The sequence below is a fragment of the Spermophilus citellus genome (assembly GCF_964194105.1).
Source record: "Spermophilus citellus genome assembly, chromosome: 3".
Classification (NCBI taxonomy): domain Eukaryota; kingdom Metazoa; phylum Chordata; class Mammalia; order Rodentia; family Sciuridae; genus Spermophilus; species Spermophilus citellus.
This window is the reverse complement of record NC_138184.1, coordinates 183,303,606-183,325,201: the sequence shown is the minus strand read 5'-3', so window position 1 is coordinate 183,325,201 and position 21,596 is coordinate 183,303,606. Positions and strand designations below refer to the sequence as shown.

Sequence of the window (21,596 nt, the reverse complement as noted above, 5' to 3'; positions counted from 1 at the left end):
TGAGGAAATTTAATTATATTTCTTCCAGCAATACTAAATTCTATAATATCCTTTTGGGTAAATAACAGACAAATGTTACAAAAAGAAAATAGACTGAACCTCCTTCTTTTCCAAATGCAATGACCAAATAACAAAATGAACAAGTAATATTTCTTTTCTTTCCTGTACTTTTTTCAATTATACTTGATTGAAACACTTCAGTAGCTTCACATTTCTTCTAGAATAAGATGCAAGCTGCTAATGCATGGTAGGTCCTGATTAGAGCTTACTAGTTTTAATGTTTACCCTCCCCAGCTGTCTTCCTGCAGATAGAAAAGTGCACTCTCCAAGTCCAGCTCTGGCCCAGGCACAGGACTTTACACTTGAGGATGCACCCTGCCCTTAGAGTATGAAGTGCTCAGTTGCACTTGTACAGTGCGCCCAAGTGTTCCCACATTCTGTGCATCCAGACATCATCCAAATCACCCTACAATGGCAGATATTTACCTGAGTGATTGTTTACTTCCCCTACTGAGTTCTGAGCCCTAGGAAACAATAAGTAACTAAGTCTTTTATCTTTTTAATTCCCATTGCTCAGCTAAGTAAAGCTCACATTCACTGAATATTCAGTGCATGCCCAAAAGAATCCATTTCCATGTAATAAAAACATATCAGATTACGCTTGATGGGTTCTTTCTGCATTACTTAATGTGCACACTTATATGTCGTTCTGAGTTAATGTAGATCATCATTGTTTCACAGTTAAATGTTAAAAGCTTAAAATAATAATAGCAGAAACCATAATAGCTATCATGTATTATATGAATTTACCAGGCATTGAAGCATAGAATATTTGATTTAAACCTCTTGTCATTCATTTAGTGACATGGGCCTCATTTTTCTCATTTCACAGTTTGGGAAGCTGAAGTTAAGTGGGTTGCCCAAGATAACACAAATTGAAGGGATAGATTCAGTGTTTGAACCTGGGTGTCCTGATATTTAAGTCTTCCAAAGCTTTCTCCACCTTTCTTGATACTTATAAAGGAGTGTAATTTCAGCATACTTGATTTTATAGTAAAAACTGATGACCTGAAAGACATAAATCTTAAAACATATAGTATTGGCTTTGGAGTGCTTTGTTAATCCTAGGGTCAAACACAGGAGCAACACTTTCTAAACTACTTGGGTCTTTCAAGTTACATAAATCTGTGATGGGACCTATAAAGGATGAAAGCAATTTCCTTGAGTGGAGCTTGTGGGAATCAATATTATTTCCATAGGCCACATGTGTGTGTTGTCACAGAATTTCCTATCCCTGTGGCAACACTCTTGTGGCTGTCAGAGGAAGAATAAATAAATGGTTGATCACCTGTTTGTCTGTGACTTGGTTCCACAATAATTAAATAGTAGAGCTAACTACTCATAGCTATTCAAACTGTACTCACTCATTTAAAATGAAGTGAGTTACAAAATGCAAACTTTTTAAAAAATAAATTTTATAATAAAAATGTACATTCATAGGCTGTTACAACTGGGTACCTATTCCTAGAACAGCAATTGTCCAGTGTCCTCAGGAAGCTGTCAAAGCAAGCATTTTGGCATGTTTGTATTGTGACTAAAGATTTAGGCATCTCACCAAGAAATCTATACACAATTTGGAAAACATTATTTAGACAGTGTTATTTTTTTATCATATATCCTTAGGATAAGCAAAAAATACTAGTTTTTATTAATATTTTATGTCTTTATGATCATCTGTTCTTATTCTAAAATTAGGTAACGCAAACCCATCTCTCCTGCAGTCTCTGTTGCTGGATCCCAGAACACTGGCCCTAACATCTTTCTGACCTTGCTCTTTGGTCAGTCTTCCTTGCATATTCTCAGCTTCTACCCAAATACTACTTCAGTTTTCATGTCGTTTTAAGGTTGAAGAATTAGCTTGACCCTAAATCCTCCAAACTTGCTTACCCATTCCAATCCCAGTGAGCTCAGCAATCAAAGGGCTGTATACTTAACAAGACATACCACCACAAGAGGGGCCAGAAGTTGTAAAGAATGCCTTTTAAAGAAATCTGGTACACAGATTATATGCTCATTTATTATCTTAAAGCTCCATCTTTATAAAAATATGTGATTTTCGAGGTTGCAGTGACATCTGCCTATCAGAAAACTCAGGCTATGTCAGTTGGATGCATCTTAGCTGTGCAGGTAAATATTCAATCAACTATCATTTTTATTTAATGTGAGCCACTGTCAAATATTAATTGACTCATATACCACCACTCATCACAAGGCCATCCCTATTCTCCATCGCTGAAATTGTCCTTTCTGCTGAAACATCACAATCTCCTTCCGGCAGTTATATGCCCACCCCATTCCTATTTTTTCTTACCTTGCTTCAGAAGTCTTTATTTCCCAGTCTTGGTTTCTTGATGGATCTCTGCCTGACAGATTTCAATATTTCCTGTAGCACCTGATAAAGTACTTGATTGGTAGTAAGATCCCTCTCAGACCCCTAGATGAAGGAAGAGCAAATGGGTGAATTAAATAATTGGCAGAGACTTTCTTATTAGCCTTTGGGGATATGAAGAGTATATGTATTGGTGACAGCAAGCACAGGAGGGATGAATGGCCTTAGATGTCCAGAGAGTTCAGAACCAAGGTCTTTGTTGAGTGCATTTTAAATAATTAAAAAATTTCAAAGCCTTCAAAAGAATATGGTACAGCTGTAATTCATATTCACAATTGAAGATGGTCCAGGGGAAAAAAATTGTAATTTTAAAGGCATAGCTTGTCTATCCCATAACAAAATGAAGAAGTAGTTTCCTAGTGACTGAGAAAAAAGAAATAGTTTCATAATTCACTTTCTTCATTTTAACTTACTGAATATTCAGCTAAAATTATTATTGTATTTAACAATAATAAACATTCATCATATCAAGGTTATTATATGGTAAGTTTTGCAGATTCTCATTGCAAAACATTCTGCATTTACTTAAACCACAATAAAAAGTGAGCTACTATTTATTTGCAGTAGAAAAGGAGGAGTTGTGAATCTGTAGAATTTTTGAGCTGTTGTTCACAAACTGGAACAAGTCTTGCTTTTCCAACTGTGAATATTTGCATTCTATAAACATTTATTATTCCTTGTTTTGTGCACAGTCCTGTGGTGGTCCTTTTATTAGTGAATACACCACCTACCTTCTGTTTTTAGAACTGAGTTTAATAATAAGAATTGAAGATAGAATTTATGTTCAGGATGTAATTTTTACTATATTTAATTGGAGAAAAATTTTCATTATATAAAATGAAGGTAGAAAATATAGATAAGTGCACATTAGAAAATAAAAATTCCCTATTAATGTCACTACTCATATAGAGCCACCATGAGGATTTTGGTGAATAATCTTCCAAATGTTTCTCTTAAATTAAAATTACATTATATCTCACAAAACAGGACTGTATTACATATCTGATTTTTGTTGTCTGCATTGACGTCTGTTTATTTTACGGTAGTGACAAATCTATTTTAATTTGGCATTTTAATTTTTATGTGCTATCCCACTGAATGGTTAAAATTTATAAAACCAGTTCCTTAGTTTTGGACATTCAAGTTATTATTTATATTTTTTTTACAATTATAAATATCTAACATCCTCATTTTGACAGAGAGAGAAGATCCAGCATGAAAATTGTCAGAATCTTGCTCTTATATACATATTTTGTTAAAATTGAATTTTGCAATATATGTTGCAAATTGTTGAAAAACCATGTGAGATCTGTGCATGTATGTGCACCCTGTGAGGTCAGAGATGAGCCCTTTGTTCATTTTTGCTTTCACAGAGGACACTCAATAAATATTTGTGAATAAATACACATTTCACTAGAATTTTGAGCCTCTGATTTTTCATTTTTATGTAAAGCTACCAGTTATTAACAAGGCATTTTTTGGCATCATGGAATTAAATAGAACCATCTGGTGTAGAAGGAGTTGTTAAAGCCGTCCTTTAAATAATACGTACCGTGTGTGAATATCAATGTGAACATGGTAAAAGTGTAAAAGAAGGTGAAGGACTTTATCTCTCACCCTGCAGCCCCAGATTTCTACATGCTGCCCTCTTAATTCTCTCATTATAAAAGCAGGGTGAAATGTAGTGGGAAAAAAGCTTGGGCTTTTAAAGCCCAGTCGATGTTGGCTTTCAAACCCCACCACCACTACTTATTGGTTGTATAAAAATTGTCAAGTTACTTAATCTCTCCAAGCCTGTTGCTTTACCTTTTATAAAGTGCAAGAGTTAAAGATGGTCTCCTCATAGGGATGCCATGAGGCTTGAGTGAGCTGGAGTTTACAAAGCAGCCCCATGCCTTGGATTTGATGTGCACCTGACCGAGAACTAGTATTATTGTCATGTGGAGGCATGGATGAAGAGGCAAGAGATCAGAGCGACTATGGAGAGCTGTTCAAATTTCCCATGTTCAGGGAATTCTAAAATAATTTGTCGAACAAAATTATAGAGTACTTGAAATCTCGTTTGCTAGCACTATAATATAGTTAATGTGAACTATTTTTTTAAGTGACAAAATATAAAATGCTTTACAAGGCATAACAGCATGATGGGGATGTCTTTGCAGTGTAAGTATGTGAATTATGAGAAATTTTTGTACCATTTCCTGAAAAAAGGTCATGATGAATTATATACTAGTAGATGAACCTTTTTGAAGGTCAGCAGTTGTGAATAGCTGTTGTTAAGGTCACATGTACCATAAACACTATAATTATAATGAGACAAGTAAAATGAAGATTATTTGTTCCTTAGATTATGTGTTACAAATTGAGCTGTTGAGGAAGTTACCGTGTCTCTGGAGAAGATTGTGAAATAGTAGAATTTGAAACAATTTTTTTTTGTCTTTTATCTAAAGGGAATGATGTAACCATTCAGAGCAGGGATAGAAATTTTCTAATATATTTAGCATTTGTATCAATGTTGACATTAGCTTTATTAAAATCCAACACCTCCCCCTGCCCCCCACCCCCCAGACAAGAGATCTCAACCTTGTGTTTATGTTCTGGGTCTATAATCCTTAAGCTTCTCTCATAGTAATTGTCAATGTACTTGTGAGGATATTTTTTAAATAAGGCTCATAAACTTCAAATAAGGATCTGGTAGATTTCCAAGTGTCCATTCATATAGTACTGTTGTCACGAAATATATTAAATTATACAGAATATTATATTAATGTGAAATAAGTGACCTGAACCTAGAGTAGTCTCAAGTAATTATGACATTTTTCTCTGCCATTCCCCAAGAATCATTGCCCTGTTTTTTCCTGTCCACCCACATTTTTAATCATAATACATGGAACTCAGACTATACCTTCTCCTGTGTTTCTTCCAAGGCAGGTAGAAGATCAAGGGAGGCAAATGTAACCCAGAATCCCCTTGCTCTCTGCATCAGCCTTCTTGATAAACAAAGAGATATGCCTCTTCACTACCAAGACATGCAGTTGTATTTCTCCTCTGTGTTTCTTTTTTTTTTCTTTTCTCTTCACTTTTTCCTTTTTCTCATGACATCAGTACTTTGCCTTTTAATCTTTTGGTACTTTTTCCACGAGTCGCGTACATTCCTATGTACTAGGTGTTCTTTTTTGATATAAGTAATAAGAGGATAAATGATAAGGCACAGCACTTTATGACAGCGAAAAGTTGGGGAAGCTTTACAACCTTGAGTGGAAAGTAAGTAGGATTTTGACAGACACAACCTAACTTTGTCTAAGTAACAGAGTAATTCTTTTAAAAGTTTATTGTGCATTCCCCTATGAATGCAATGAAGAATTTAGAAATTAAGGATGCGCATTACATCTTAGCACTTCCTAAATTTTAAGGGTTGGAAATCTATTACAGGATTGAGTTTCTTAAAGAGAAGGATAGCACCTTCTGCATCTGTATATCAAGAGTTCTTTTTTTTTTTTTTTTTAAAGAGAGAGTGAAAGAGGAGAGAGAGAGAGAGAATTTTTTAATATTTATTATTTTTTAGTTCTCGGCGGACACAACATCTTTGTTGGTATGTGGTGCTGAGGATCGAACCCGGGCCGCACGCATGCCAGGCGAGCGCGCTACCGCTTGAGCCACATCCCCAGCCCCAAGAGTTCTTGGCACCAAATAAATAGTGCCTGGAACCCAGCAGTAGAAAGTACAATTTAAAAATGTTCTTAAACCAGGACATTTATAACTTCTTGATAAATGAGACTTTGTGGGTAGAATCCTGTGCATTTGTATGGTTCTGAAGTATTTCCTTGAACTCTGTACTTAACATGGGCCCTGGGATGTGCCAGAGACTATCTCACAATCAGAGCCCTACAGGAACCAGGCTCTCCTCCCTGACCAGTGTTCCCTAGATACGAGTAACTGACCCAGATCACATGTAGCTAGTGAAAGGAATCAGGATGCAAGATGTGTCCTGAAGAAGGTGTGAGACCTAAACAGAGTTCCCAACATCCCTCTTTCAAGGAAAGCATATTCTGTTATTATTCTGTTCTGTGGGGGCTTGATGTCTATCTCCATATTGATCTCCTTCTTTTGTTTTACAATCCAGAGTATGTATGTGTGTGTGTGTGTGTGTGTGTGTGTGTGTGTATATATATATATATATATATATATATATATATATTATATAAAGTCTGTATCCCTTTAAAAAGATAAGTAGGTGGATTCCAATAGGAAATATAGGGAAAACCTGGAAATTTTGGTGCATATGACTCACTTCTCCCATGGTCACTGCCCAGCTTGATGTGTGAAAGCCAAGTAGGACATGGGATGAACCAGACTGTGATTTTAAAGATCTAGTCCTAACATGTAGAAGGGCAATCATTTGCAAAGATCATAGACTACAGACAGAGAAGAGGCCTTTTATAACTTGAACACTTTCTAAAGTACATATAGTCTTTCCCCCATAAAATTCTGTGTTTAATCAACTAAACAAGAAGATGCAGATTTATAATGCATTACTAAACTGTTGGAAAAAGGAATGCCTTTAAAATAAATTTCTAATTAAAATACAAGTTTGGATTATTTTTAACAACTAATAAAGTCTTAAATATTTACAATAAAGAAAGTAAAGGAATGAAAACCTGCTAGCAAAAAAAAATAAACTTCTTTTTGGAGTCCTATTTTCTATTAATACTGTTCATACTCTTTGAAGTCATACTGTTTGATTGCTGCTGTTAAGGCAAGATAAACATAGACATTCCGGCCCAAGTAGTTTTTTCTGCTTAGGAAATAGTCTTTTGGGTATTTTATAACTAATATTTTTGTATTTTCCTTTAGAGTCTGTTTATGTTTATGTGTGCATGCATGAAACTAATTACTTTTAAACTGGTTTCATCTTGAAGATTATAATTCACTTTAAATCATTCCCACATTCTTAAAAAAAATGGGATAAATTTTAGGAGAACAAAATCAACAATTTATATTGTGTAGAATCACTTTCCACATCCTGAAAATGGACTTGGCATTCATTAGAAACAAGAGTCAAGCAATCCTGTGTTCCCAGAGCTAGTTTATGTGAATAGCTCACGTTGATATTTTGATGGTCTTCTGCCATCTGGTGGACATTAATGGAAGTGTCAGAAGATAGCATACATGATGCTCATTGTCTAAATCTAAATTAGAAGACATTTTCTTAGTCTCAGTTCATATTTTCGACAACAAAAGAATTGTCCTCTTATTCCCAAAGGAACATCTCTCTCTAAGCTCTTCCAAAACAACCTCAACAAAACAGTATAAAGGTATCCAGTGAAAAATCAATTTTCTAACTCATAGTTACCCATCTGTTTAAATTATATATTCATATTTTTATGAATCATTCATATTCTATTGCAGCCGTAGAGTACATATGCTGTAATTGGGAATACTAAATACTACATATAAAATGTTACAATGTAAATAGCCAATTGTTAGTTGTGGGTGCCCTCCTGTGTTCATGAGGCAAACTGCAGACTAAAAAAATACCACATTCAGATGCAGTTGCGGGCATCTTTTCATTGAAACCCTGTAGCTTTGGTATGCGTGATGATTGGTTGGCCTAAGTCAACCGAATGCTCCCATCTTGTGGCTTAATAACTTCAGGTATCATCTGATGACAAAGACTGGTTGTGAGCTTGTTAACTAATCTTTGTCCTAAGAGAGCTTTCTTCTTCTCTGTTTTGCAAATCTGTCTAACCCGTGAAGGGATTGCATTTATTACTTTGCTTCATTAGCAAAGTATGATGAAATTTTGTAATTCTTCTCCATGTTATTCCAGTCGCATTATAAATGCATTTTAGAAAGACAAGTCTTCTAATTCCTGGGAATTATTTGCTTAACCTTAAGCTAAGTTCATCAGAAAAGAAGCAGTATGAACATGTGCAAATAAAACAATAATCATGGTAAAACGAAACAGACAGTTGAGATGACAGAGAATCGCTTTTGCAGAGATAACAGTGTGTATCTTAGAGGAGGTATTATTTGGTCAAGACCTTTCCTGAATGGAAAGGTAGAGTCAAACAGAGAGAGATAGCAGGGAAGGAAAGAGCATTTTTGCTCTGGGTCAGTTATTTTGAACCCATGCGGGAGTTCAATCCCTAGAGTCTTACTAAAAGGGTGAGTGACTATGGTATTTGAAAGTAGGGCCTTTGGGAAGTGATTGTATTAGGCCTTAGAGACCCATGATTGAATCCTGGTGCTTTATAAGAACAGTGAGGGGAACAACACAGACACAAAGATACACATGTATTCCTGCATGATGTGATATGGCCAAGGGGACCCTCAACAGACCCCGTGTCTTTCTCTTTGGACTTTCAGCCTCCAGAACCGGGAGCTAAAGCTTCCTCTCTTTATAAAACAGCCTTCCTCAGATATTTTTTTTTTTTTTGCAATAATGAAAAACTTACTGATACAATTTTAAGCATAAGCAAAAGTTCCATGATGCCAAAGCAGTACCTTATGCCTTATATTGAAGTAATATACAACAAAAACCTTCACGGGATGTGTTTTACTTATTAAAGTCCTAGAAGTCAACTGTTATATCAATAACTATTACTTATTTTTTTCCTCTGAAGTTTGTAGTTCAGAACCAGAAAATGTGCAGGCTGACCCAGAAAATTATACCAGCCTTCTTGTCACATGGGAAAGACCTCGAGTTGTTTATGATACCATGATTGAGAAGTTTGCAGTCCTGTACCAGCAGTTAGAAGGAGAAGACCAAACCAAGCATGAATTTTTAACAGATGGCTATCAAGATTTGGTAACTATAAGATTGATTGTTTTCATGTGTGATATTATAGATTGATTTCCAAGGTAAGCACTTACAGATGCTTGTGTGTTGTTACCCTTGATTGCTTTTGACTTTGTGTGAAGGTCTCCCAGGGAAACAGAAGTACACTAAATTATCTCAGAATGACAGTGAATTACAGGAAGACCATGACTTTGCACAACCTTTGAGTGCAGCTACATTCGTGCAGAAGTCTTACTGACTGAAGTCCATTTAGTGTATCCTCCGTCTACAAGTAAAAAGACTTAGAGAACTGCTAAATACCCACCCTGAGACTTTACAGTTGTGCGTAGAATTGGGATCAGAATCTCAGTGCCCCAAATGTCATGAATAATTTCCTCCATCACACTGTCCCAGCACAGGAAAATTAGAGCAGGGACTCAAAAGTCCTTTTTGTATGTCACATTTCTAGGTAACATGTGAAGTGCTGATTGAGCCAGAACTTAGGGAGCTATCAAAATATGTAATTCTACCAGAAGATCCACCCTGCTACCTCCACCATGCACATAATTAAAAAAAAAAAGAAGAAGAAGAAGAAGAAAAAGTACAAATTCCTTATGTGCCTGAGCATCTCTGCATTAAGTTTTGCTTTCCTAGGGAAGAGTTGGCCACAGATTGGGACAGATTCACAAACCCTCCTCTGTATGTGATCAGGAAGCTGCCACTGCAGGACAAAGGACACTGGACTCCACATGCAGGCAACTGGAGCACTGCAAATTGTGGTAGTCTGAATTTACACACAGTTGTTACTATTGTCTTGTTTAATAGCATATGGACAAAGTAGAGAGAATTTAACAATTTAGTTCAGTTGTCAGGAATCCAGAGATACTCAGACATGGAAAATTGTGGAATTTATGAGTAAATATTTTTATTTCATGATTATATGAATAAGGTAAAGTTATTTTATTGCTTGTGTGTTTATATATGCACATATAATATATATATATATATATATATTCATTCAGGATAAAGAGAATTATTTTTCATTGTATTTTTCACATTTTCCTTATTTGCAAATATTACATGTTTCTCCAAAATATTAATTTTTAGTTTATGGTTCTCATTTATGAATTTGATTTCATTTTATGAAGCTTTCTAATCTAAATCTTAAAATTTAAAAACCTAAATACCTGGCTTCCCAATATCTTCATAATTCACACATATCACAAGGTCAACTTAATAGCATCGCATAAGTATTTCCTTCAAGTTGATAAAATATATTTTCCATTGAAAAATAAGAAAAAGTTTTCTGGGACAACTATCTAGTTTGTAAGTCATCTAAGAATAGCACACTTGGATACTTACTAACACTTTTCTTTTAGGGTGCTATTCTCAATAATTTACTACCCAACATGAGTTATGTCCTTCAAATAGTAGCCATATGCACTAATGGCTTATATGGAAAATACAGCGACCAACTGATAGTTGACATGCCCGACAATGATGCTGGTAAGTGCTTCCCTGATATACCTTTATATTTTCTAAATAAAAACGGGGTTGTTTTAATTACTGATACATTGGAGCTTTCTTCCAACTTTATATTCTTTTGGATCACCAGGTAATTTTCTGAGACATGAAACTGTTTATCATTCAGCAAATCTTGTGCAAAACACTCAGTAAATAGATTCTTAATATTGAACTTTTCCATTTATAAAATAAAAACAATAAGCCTACTTATAATGTTTGTAATTATCATCAAATTCAAATTGCTATGTGAATATTGAGACTTTTATTTTGGATAATTAGGAACTGGTTTCATTAGTGTTCATTTCCTTTTTCAGCTCCCAAAGTACTTTGTAGTAAGTATGTGCATGATCCTAAGATCATGTAAGGCATTTGAAACATCTGAATACAGCACCTCAATGGTTTATCTTAGATGTTTTTATCTATGTTTTATAATTTGGTCTAGGGGTGCTTTTCTCTTAGTTGATTTGTTCCTACTATTTCCCCAAAACAAAACAAATTGTTTCTGATTGTGTTTTATTTGCATGCATCTTTTCTAAGTATTATGGGAAAATCTTTTGATCTCAAAGCATATGCAATAACTGAACAAGCACTGGCTATCATAATTTCACTGTTTAAAAATTTACATAATTAGTTTTCCTTTTTTCAGTGTAAGTAGTTTTCACGTAGTAGAATTGAAGTGTGTATATATGTATATACATATGTATACATTCATATATATGCATACATAAGTGTAAATATCTCTGGTCATCTCTATCATAAAGCTACTCATTAAAATGTTTACAGGTTATTATGTAAATGAATAGTTACGAATTATACTAATGGTAGAATATTTCAGTTTTATGTACAGAAGGAAAACTGATGTGCACTGCTTTAACTTTGCTGCCTAAATGCTGTATCAGGGACTATAATCCAACAAGAGCTTAAATGAAGGACATGAGCAGAGGTCACCTTGTCAGAGTTGTTCTAACTCATTGGCTTTTTAAGTTGGAAAATATATCCAAAGGTATTAAATGTTATAATTGGTATTTTTCTAAACCACAGACTACAAAACTAGCCAACATATCTCTTGTTGATATCGATAGCTAATGATTATTACTACAATCATGATGGCAATATAATATTTATTATGGCCTGCTCATGGCCTGCACATAACCATCTTTCCTATTGCCTTTATTTTGCATTGGTTTTCAAAATCAGATTAGTTTTAAATGGAAGGTTAGCTCTAAATCTTATAAAAGGTGAGTTTCAAAGTACCTGACTATACTTTACCACATTGCCACCACAATGAATGGCAACAATACCAAAGTCCCCAGGTTGATCCACCCAGAAAACAATGTCATTAACATCACAACATTGATTATGTTAGCCAGTACTACACGTGAATAGATTAAACTATAGCATGTGAAAATCTCTTCTACACTTATTTGCACATTTTATTATGAATTCTATTGAAGGGATTCACCTCATTTTACTATCTTAGATTCATTATGCTGCTCTAGTTTCTGTACATAAAACAATTGCCCCCAGGATTTATAAAAATTAATTGCTTTAGACTGTTTGTACTTATTTACTCTAGACACTATGCCAGAATTCTCAACTGTGTGAATATTTTTTATTCTTTTTTTTATTTTTGAAAAACTTATTGCATATGAAAAAATAGATCAAATGTATATTTTCTACAGAAGTAATTTCTGAGTGATTTTTTTTACTAAGTCTATTTACTTTGTACAAATAAAAAATGTTATAACTTAATTTCTATTTATTCAAAGGATTGAGACACTAATGAACATTGGTATAATGAAATGCTAGCTTGGACCACCATTTGATCTCCATGGATGCCTGATTTCACTTAAAGCACTTTTTACAGTAATTTTGTTTTAGTAAATGACATTATTTGATGTGATGTTTTGAAATGAAATGCCTCTTAAAAGCCCAGGCTTACAAACCTGCATAGACTATTTGCTAACGACTCCTATAAAAAAAATTCTTCATTATTTATTCCATTTTACCCAAAGTCTGGGATTTCTCTGTTCTTAATAAAGACTATATTAGTTCTCTTAGAATTTATTCCTTCAGATTTTTAAGCCTGCAGTAGCATCTCAATCCAGATATTTACAAATCACTATGAAACTAGATTACCTTAAATACTGTTACTTCGGTTGGCATCACAATAAACAGTAGAAGTCTCGACAGCAAGCTTGGTGCAGTGGTGCACGCCTATAATCCCAGAGGCTCAGGAGTTTGAGGCAGGAGGATTGAGAGTTCAAAGCCAGCCTCAGCAAAAGCAAGGTGCTAAGCAACTCAGTGAGACCCAGTATCTAAATTAAAATACAAAATAAGGCTGAGGATATGGTTCAGTGGTCAAGTGCCCTTGAGTTCAATACCTGGTATCTCTCCTCCCAACCTCCCATAAAAAGTCTTGACAGCACTACTACCTTCTGTTTGGGCAAAATAGATGTGGTGTCTACAAGATTAGTGAATTTTATAATATATGTGGCTAATATAGAAACTTGTGAGTGCTGGTTATTTTATAGTTTTTATTAGTACTGTTGCATTCTGTTAATCATTATGTTCCATTACATTGGTAATATTATATCTTATTGAATTATTCTGTTTTTTTTTTGTTTGCTTTCTAAATCTGTAGTGCTCATTGCTTTTGTTAAAAAGTAGTAGTGGAAATAATAAGTCCTCATTCTTTCATAGATTTCAAACATTTTAATCAGTAACTTTGAAGGAATACTCAGTTTTCAAAATTGTACATTTAACTCACTAATATCATTAAATCATACACTTAAATTGTTGATTTAATTACTTTGTTGTTTGTACATGTTACATTTGTTACTGTGTACAACAGTATCACCATAAAAACATCCAGTAAGTATTATTTCAAATTACTATTCTAAAATAAATGTATAAATTCATGTTCAGAAACTAAATTTTTCAACAATCCCTTTTTAATATTAAGAAGATATGTACATTCTTTTGAAATACTTTTTAGAAAATTACACTTATGAATGAGTAATTCACAAAATAGATTTATCACTTTGTAACTAAGATAATCGTGTTCCTTTCTCTTCTATCATGTAGAATGTATATTATTTACTTATACAGGACATTATTTAAATAGATGTTCTGGAGCCTTGATAACTATGTGAGTTCCATTTAAATGCATGATGAAATTAAAACCAACATTTTTCCCCATTACTGTGTGTTTTTCAGTTGTATACACTTGTCTTGTTAAATCACTCTACATCTGTCCTTACTCTACCTACACCATCGTATGCTACTGATGTTATTATATAATGATATTTAAAATCACAGTTTGAAGCAATTGCAGTCTGAATTGCTTTTACTTTTTTTCCCCGTGAACCTTGGCTTACCAACAAATAATTAAATAAGCTTTGCTTGTCAACATATGTCAGTGGTGCTTTTTTGTGTCATGTCATATTAATGTTTCCTAGTGAACTACTTTTAAAAGAAAGTAACATTATATGTGCCCTAAACAAACTCTGAATATTTCAACAGCTTTTGGTCAGTTATTGCCCAAATATGAATTTTAAGTGTTTACTGAAAACAATAACAAAAAGAAACAGACATGGATGGTCTTCACTCTCAGACTTTTTTTTTTTTGCCTTCAGGGAGTCTATTTTGCTAAAGTGAAAATATTCTATAAAACAGCATAATTTTTAAACTCTTTTTGATATTCTGAGGCAGAACCATGGTTACTGAAATATCAGTTATCATTTGTGAGAAAACTACGGGAAAGGAGAAGCCCAACATGAGACCTGCTACCAATTGTCAGGGCTGGTCTAGGATCTAGTGTCTTGAACTCTCAGATCCAGAACTATGATTTCACTACAGTCTTTCAAATTTATTTTATTTCAACATTGTTGAAGCTCAACAAAAGACTTCTGAATCTGGAGTGGAAGTACTGAAGAGTTCCTGGGAGACCTCACTATTGTAGAATGTTCAAATGATGTTCAGTCCAGTTTGAAGCCAGAATGAAGATCCTGCCAAGTTAGGTTATACTTATCACTACAAAGTCACCTGCCATTGGGGTGGGTGATCACTCATGAGAGTGTTGTGGAACCAAGAGGGTCTCAGAGGGTTGTTTATGCCTAAATATGCAGACCTGTGTTGGTCAGCTTTTCATTGCTGTGACCAAAATATCTGACAAGAATAACTTATAGGAGGGAAGGTTTCTTTTGGTTCATAGTTTCAGAAGTTCTAATTCACAGTCAGCTGGCTCCATTGCTTTGAGGCCTGAGGTGATGCACAACATCATGGCAGAAGGATGTGGTAGAGGAGAGCTACTCAGCTCATGGCAACAAGAAGGCAGAAGAGGAAGACTAGAAGAAGATAACCCTTCCAGGGCAGGCCTCCAGTGACCCACTTCCTACGAGTTATCAAGGGATTCATCCCCTGATAAAGTCAGCCCTCAAGATCTAATCATTGCCCAGAAGCTCCACCTCTGTGTACATGAGACTTTGCAAGACATTCCAGATCAAAACTATAACAAGCCCCAAAGCCTAAAAAGGTCCAAATTTTTTTTCTTAATCCTTAATTGAAGTAATCAGCAAACTCAATGATAGCAGAAGTCATTGGGACTCGTTAGGGGATATGAGTGGATTAAAATCCTGCATTTTAATTTGTAGGAAACAAAATCCATATACTAATGCTGTAATACAAGGATAAAAATGGGTCAAATGCAATACATAGTAAGACTATTGAAAGAAAAGGAAATTAACCATCAGTGTGATAATTAAATATACCTCACTCTGATCCTGACAATGAAAGAAGAAAATTACCTTTGCCCGTTGAAAATATGTAGTCAGGTGAAGTCAGACCATGTTTTTAAATTTTCAAATATTCTATGCATGCTGAAAGGAATGGAAAATTATTGAGATTATTTTCTCCAGCCTGTTAAACAGAGAAAAGAGTATAATATATGTATCAGTAACAAATTTAATTCTGATTTGTCCTTACTAGCATTATAATATTTCAAAGGTACATGAAAAGAGTGTCTCAAGTTGAAGTAGTTTTGATAAAATTAGGCATGTCTTGTGTGCTGAATTCGGACATCTTTCCATACATGAACTTCTTTAGTTGTAGCTTTTTGAAGATCATATCTAAGATTATTTCTGTCACAGTTTAGTTGCATCTAATTATTAAATTCACATCTGTTGATTTTCTTGCAGGTTACAAAGATACAGTACTAGAGACGATTAAAATCATTTCAGTTTGGGAGCACTGAGAATATAGATCATGAACCAATTAGATAAATTAAATAGAAGGGAAACCAACAGAGTAGAGGAAGGAGAATGGAGGAGGAGGAAAGGGAAAAAGGAGGCACTAGGGACTGAAATAGAGCAAATTAAATCCAGAGCATGTATGATTATGTCAAAATGAACCAAACTAAATAGGTGTAACTCTAATTCACAAATAAAACTATAAAAAAGAATGAAGAGTATAAAAAATATAGGGTGCGAAAAGGATTTTGTAGGGGCAAGTTTCCAAACTCTTTCTTGGTCAGTTTAACAAGCAAAAAATAAGAATTATAATTGAATACACAATGATTGTCTCTAGCTAATATTTTCACTTTTTATAGCACAGAAAGTTTTTCGTGGTAACATTAAAATAACTAAATTGTCAAGAACACTTACTGTACCTAAATCTAGGGCACTTACAATGCCAATTTTACTTGAATTCTTTCCTAAATATAATTCATGCATAAAACTATATTTTACCTTTATTTTAATTACTATCTAGAAATTTTCTGATAAAAAGAAACTCAGGAAATGTCCATATTAGAAAACAAGTCTGGGTATGAGAGATATTTAATGTTACTTCAATTTTGCTTTGCAGTTTCTGCAGAATATGCATTTCTTTTGAGGACAGGTAAAGACATAAATCAGAACATAAGTAGTATTGAGAGAATGCAGAGCAAAGAGCATCATTATGATAATCCTCAATCCCTCATAGTTACTCTGGCTACTATCTTCCTAATAACCCAGGCAGCTCAGATGAAAACTTTAGAAATTTTCTCTGAATCCTGGTAATTTGGCCATGTGGCTAGACTCCTTGTTGGAGGGAGAGAACTAGCTCTTAGTTGTTCCTAACATTTGCTGTCAGGTCTTCTTTTAGCTGAGAGATCCATGTGTTAGGAATATGTTGATTCCGGTTGGTTGGGAAAAACAGACTTCTAGTGGAACCAGTTATTGATATCTTTGCATATATAGTACTGAGTTTTCTGGAGAGAAGGTACTAGGAGCATTATGCTCAGTGCTTCCTGCTGCCAGCCTAGGCTAGAACCTGCTGGAAAACACTGTCCATTTTACCTGGTACAACACACTGTGTACAAAAAAGCATTAGTACAAATTGAGGAGTGAAAAAGAACTATTTGACCATCAGTCAGAAGAACTTAAAAGGAAGAAGAAGCCAAATAAGAAAACAAATCCTGCCAACTCTCCAGAAAATCCCTGGCATTTTCCCAACTGCTTCTGTCAGCCCCGGTAAAGACAAAAGTAGCTGCACTGATGAAAAGTTCTTTGAATTTCTTTGCACTTACTTATATCAATCTCATTGTCCTCCCTTTCCTTCTGTATTTCCCTAAGTCTTGGGGAATAGTGCAAGAGAAAGATCAAAGTTTTGAATCCAGTTACATATACATTCATGTAGGATTATATTATGTAGTGTTCAGTAATGTTGAAAACTGAAATTTGAAATTTGTATTCATTTTGAAAGGTTCTGTACTTTCAAAGCTAACATCAGTTTTTCTTCTTTCTTCACCCTTGTCTTCCACAAAAGGCTGAAAGAGTTTAATAAAAAATGAATAACTTTGTTTTTAATTTTGTAGAATTTGACCTTTTTCCTGAATTAATTGGAACTAAAGAAATAATCAAGGTATTGTAGCTTTCTATTTTATGTTCAAATTTTTTAAATTAAAGTTGATTTTAAATTGTTATTTAGATATAGTGGTATTAATAAAATTTAATGTTACATTGTCCATTGTTTATTGAATTTGTGGCTAAGCTTTATAATCATGTAATTGGTATACATGATTTTCTATGAAAAAAATAGATACTTTGATTAATTTAATGCCAAAAAAGAGGTATGAAATTTTTGATAATAATGAAATAAAACAGTGAACTTTAAAAACAATTAGAACTATGAGATATAGCTATAAATTGGAAAATTTTAGTTCTCAAATTTGTCTCAAGTGCTAAAATAATATTTTATTAGTCCTTAATACTGATAATTTATTTTTAAATAACTTGATCAATGATTGATAAAATCATAATAAATATGAACCAAAATATAAATTGTATGTATATTTTTCCTGTTTAATTGTTATTTGTATTCAAATTGTTCAATGTTTGTTTCTAGCACAATGTCCTCCAAGTAAATATAGTTATTTGAGAATATATGCAAATTTTAACATTATCATAACTTAAAATGACAGAACATGATTGTTTAATAGATCTTATATTTCATCCTAAGCCCAAATGTGCTGTTCATAACTAAAACTATATGTTTAATCCAGATGCTACTGTTGATAACATTATGAATGTGTGCAAATGTACATATTGTTTACAACATGATAAAGTGTAACAGCTAATGCTATTATATAGCAATAATTTTCAATTAGCTTGTGTTTTCAAAAGTGTAATTACTTCAATAATATATGTATCTTATGGACATTCTCTCACACAAGAGATTGTTTTACCAAACAACCAGTCCACCTTCCAACAAGTTTTTCCAAAACTCAGCTAAGGCATCTCATGTGTGTGGTATAAGCCTGTGCTAAGGTATGTGGATATGTATGTGCCTAGAATGATCCACAGAATCAAACCAAACAAGGAAAAAGTAAATTATTTTCTTATTGTGTTGTCAATTTAAATTGTTCCAATGCACTGACACAAACCCTTGTTCCAGTGATTGGTGCCATTTAGTAAATGATATTCTGTTTATAGAGTTCCATGTCAGATGAAATGTACCACACTTCATGAACTTTTTAGACAGAATCAAGGGAATGATCAATTATTTTTCTTTGTAACTCCCATTACCACAATTCCATATTTATTTTTCAATTGATATTACTACTATAGCTGCCTTTAGCATAACCTTACAAACATTTCTTCAAATTTTCCAATGTTAATTACTAGTAACTCTCTACATAAAACTATTTTCATTTCTAGTATAACATTTAGCTTTAAGAACAGGCTATAAATGTGACTTGGTTTACCTTTATTTTTGCTATAATACTTGATAGAAGTAGTAGTGGCCATATATATCAAGGTGCTTCAGGTCTCACCAGCTGAGACCTGAATTTTGCATACATAAGCAGATCTTCCTGTTAGAAAGGGAAGTGAAGGTGTTTTCATATGGCTTCCTGCATACTCGCTTGTTATAATTAAAAAAAAGATTCTTTTCTTTTAATATTTTTTTAATTGTAGATGGACACAGTACCCCTTTATTTTTATTTATTTTTACGTGGTGCTGAGGATCAAACCCAGTGCCTCACATGTGCTAGGCAAGTCTGAGCTACAACCACTGAGCTACAACCCCAGCCCCAAAGAAGGAGGAAAGGAAATAATTCCAGGTCCCAATAAGAAACACATGCCACACACAAATAGGCACTGAGGTTAGTTTAAAGTAAAAGCCTGTTCACAGACGTGAAGGAAATGTCAATGCAAGCCAACAAGGGATGATCTATCCATATGAGACTACTAATATCAGGGACTTGTGACTGTACTAGGCCTGAAAAGGTGTGGAGAGAGTAGCCCGGCAGATGCTGGGACCTCTATAGTGGGACAGAGCTATCTGTGACAAGGCAGGAAAAGCCTCCTGGGAGATAGCCTCACTCTCCTTCCAGCTACCTCCTGGCAGAGTGGAATGGAGACATAGAGAATATGCAGCCTGCTGCAGAAGAAGACACCTCTAAGAGGGCAGAATAGAATCAAAAATCATCTTTTCTTATGGGAGAAGGGCTATGACCTAGAAGAGAAAAGAAGTTATTTATGATATCTATGACGTTTACAAGGCTCTACCAAGGGTGGTGCTGCCCAGAGAAACAACTCTCATTCTTTGAAAGACCAAGCCAAATGCATTGGCACTGCTGAGGAGAGGGAGCCAGCTCACACTCCATAGATGAGGATTTAGCATGATGGGTACAGGAGCAGTCATTAGTAAACTTAGGAAATTAGTATATTTCATGCTCTTGAAATAAGCTGTTGTAATAAAGGGTTAGATTGGAGCAGATCCATGTCATTATGTGTTTTCCTGGAGCATAATTCTGAGGTGGGATGAAAACATTGCTAAACCCATCTACTATTCATTTCCATTGCTTCAGCCAGGAATGATTGACAAAGATTGGCAAATACAAGGAATGTATTTGCCAATGTACTTGTTTTTAGGCCCTAAATATGGAAATGAATAGTTTTAGGGAAATTCCTTAGATCCTCTACAAATAGAAATTTATGACTTTAAAGACAATAGTACCTCCAGCATGATCAAGACTTTACACTAAAATTTATTTTAAAAATCATGAATGATTGCAGGTGTGATGATACAGATCAAAACCACAACAGAAGAGAGATTTATAACTCCATAAGATCTTATAGTAAAGACTATCAATTGTAATAGTTGTGGTCATGTATATATAAAATAATCATAAAGCATGAATGATATATGTTTTTGAAATGCTAACACAAGGTACTATGATAAACTCAGAGATTAACAAGACTTGGTAAATAGTCCCTCACCTTCATCGGATTGCAAGAAGTCTATCTGACCATACCTTATAAAGTTTAAAATCTGCTAGAAAGGAAATCAATCATAGGATATGTGTGGGTTTGAATATAGTCTCCCCTCACCCCCAAAACATGTAACAGATGAAGGAGATGAATAGCTTTGCTTTAGTAAAAATTCTATGGAAATCTACAAAGCTTTGGTAGGATATGGGGTCCATAGAGATTACTGGATCATATAGTTAAAACAGATGGCATGATTTTTGGGGAAATTTAGTTGAGAAGGGAAAGGGAAAGGTAAAACAATAAGCAGAATCCAAGGGTTTCCTTTATATCCCTTTCAAATGGGAGAGAACTTAATTCATTTAAACTGATAAGAATGATTATTTTGATAATTTGAGAAAACTCAAATAGTGGGAAATACTCAAGTGTTTTCAATTTCTAAAGCAACTAGGATAAATTTTAAGATCAGGTGTAGGAATTATCCTTGGGAAGTATGGGAAGCAATATATCAGCTGCAACAAGTTGACAGGGACAGGAGAGAGTTGGTGGTTCCATATTTTTAGTGTTAGGAGGAGCTGTGGTGTCTGTTGGCTTCTGTTTTTTTCTATAAACAGATAGGCCATCTGCTGAGACTGAGTGAAGGGCTAGGAAAAAGAAAGTTCAAGTACAGTTTTGGTAGAGGTTAATATTGTGGAGTGACCTTAGAAAACTAGGTAAATACTCAGATTTGAAAATACAGTGAGGAAGAGTTTGGAAACTCCACACAGCTAAGCTTACCACAGGTCCTCAGCAAACTCTGGATCCAATTATAAAGCAAACATTTGTGAGATCTTCTAGGTAAGGAAAGAAGAAATAACTTTCACCATCAGATTTTTACCAAAAGCAAGTCAAGGCAAAATGTTCTTATTTTCTTTGGCATTAATTATTTAGGCTTGTAGATAAGGGGAATGTTTTATTCTGGAAACTGATGAAATTCCACAGGTTGTCCTTGTGAACAAGTTATTAAACAGTGTGCAAAATTCCATGAAGAAATATCAACCACTAGTAAGGAAATTTCAGTTCACATATGACATCTAGACCTCAGAAAATT

The 21,596-nt window shown here is 34.3% G+C and overlaps 1 protein-coding gene across 4 annotated transcripts in view; it reads left to right on the top strand.

Annotated features, from left to right (window-relative positions):
• The window catches only part of PTPRZ1 (protein tyrosine phosphatase receptor type Z1), a 173,562-nt gene that overhangs the window by 105,230 nt on the left and 46,736 nt on the right, over positions 1 to 21,596 (top strand). For all 4 annotated transcript variants that reach the window (XM_081287320.1, XM_081287319.1, XM_081287318.1 and 1 more), the window contains exons 9-11: positions 9,076 to 9,260; positions 10,610 to 10,736; positions 17,611 to 17,657. In XM_081287320.1, coding sequence (XP_081143446.1) covers positions 9,076 to 9,260; positions 10,610 to 10,736; positions 17,611 to 17,657 — 359 coding nt within the window. The remainder of the gene's footprint in view (positions 1 to 9,075; positions 9,261 to 10,609; positions 10,737 to 17,610; positions 17,658 to 21,596) is intronic.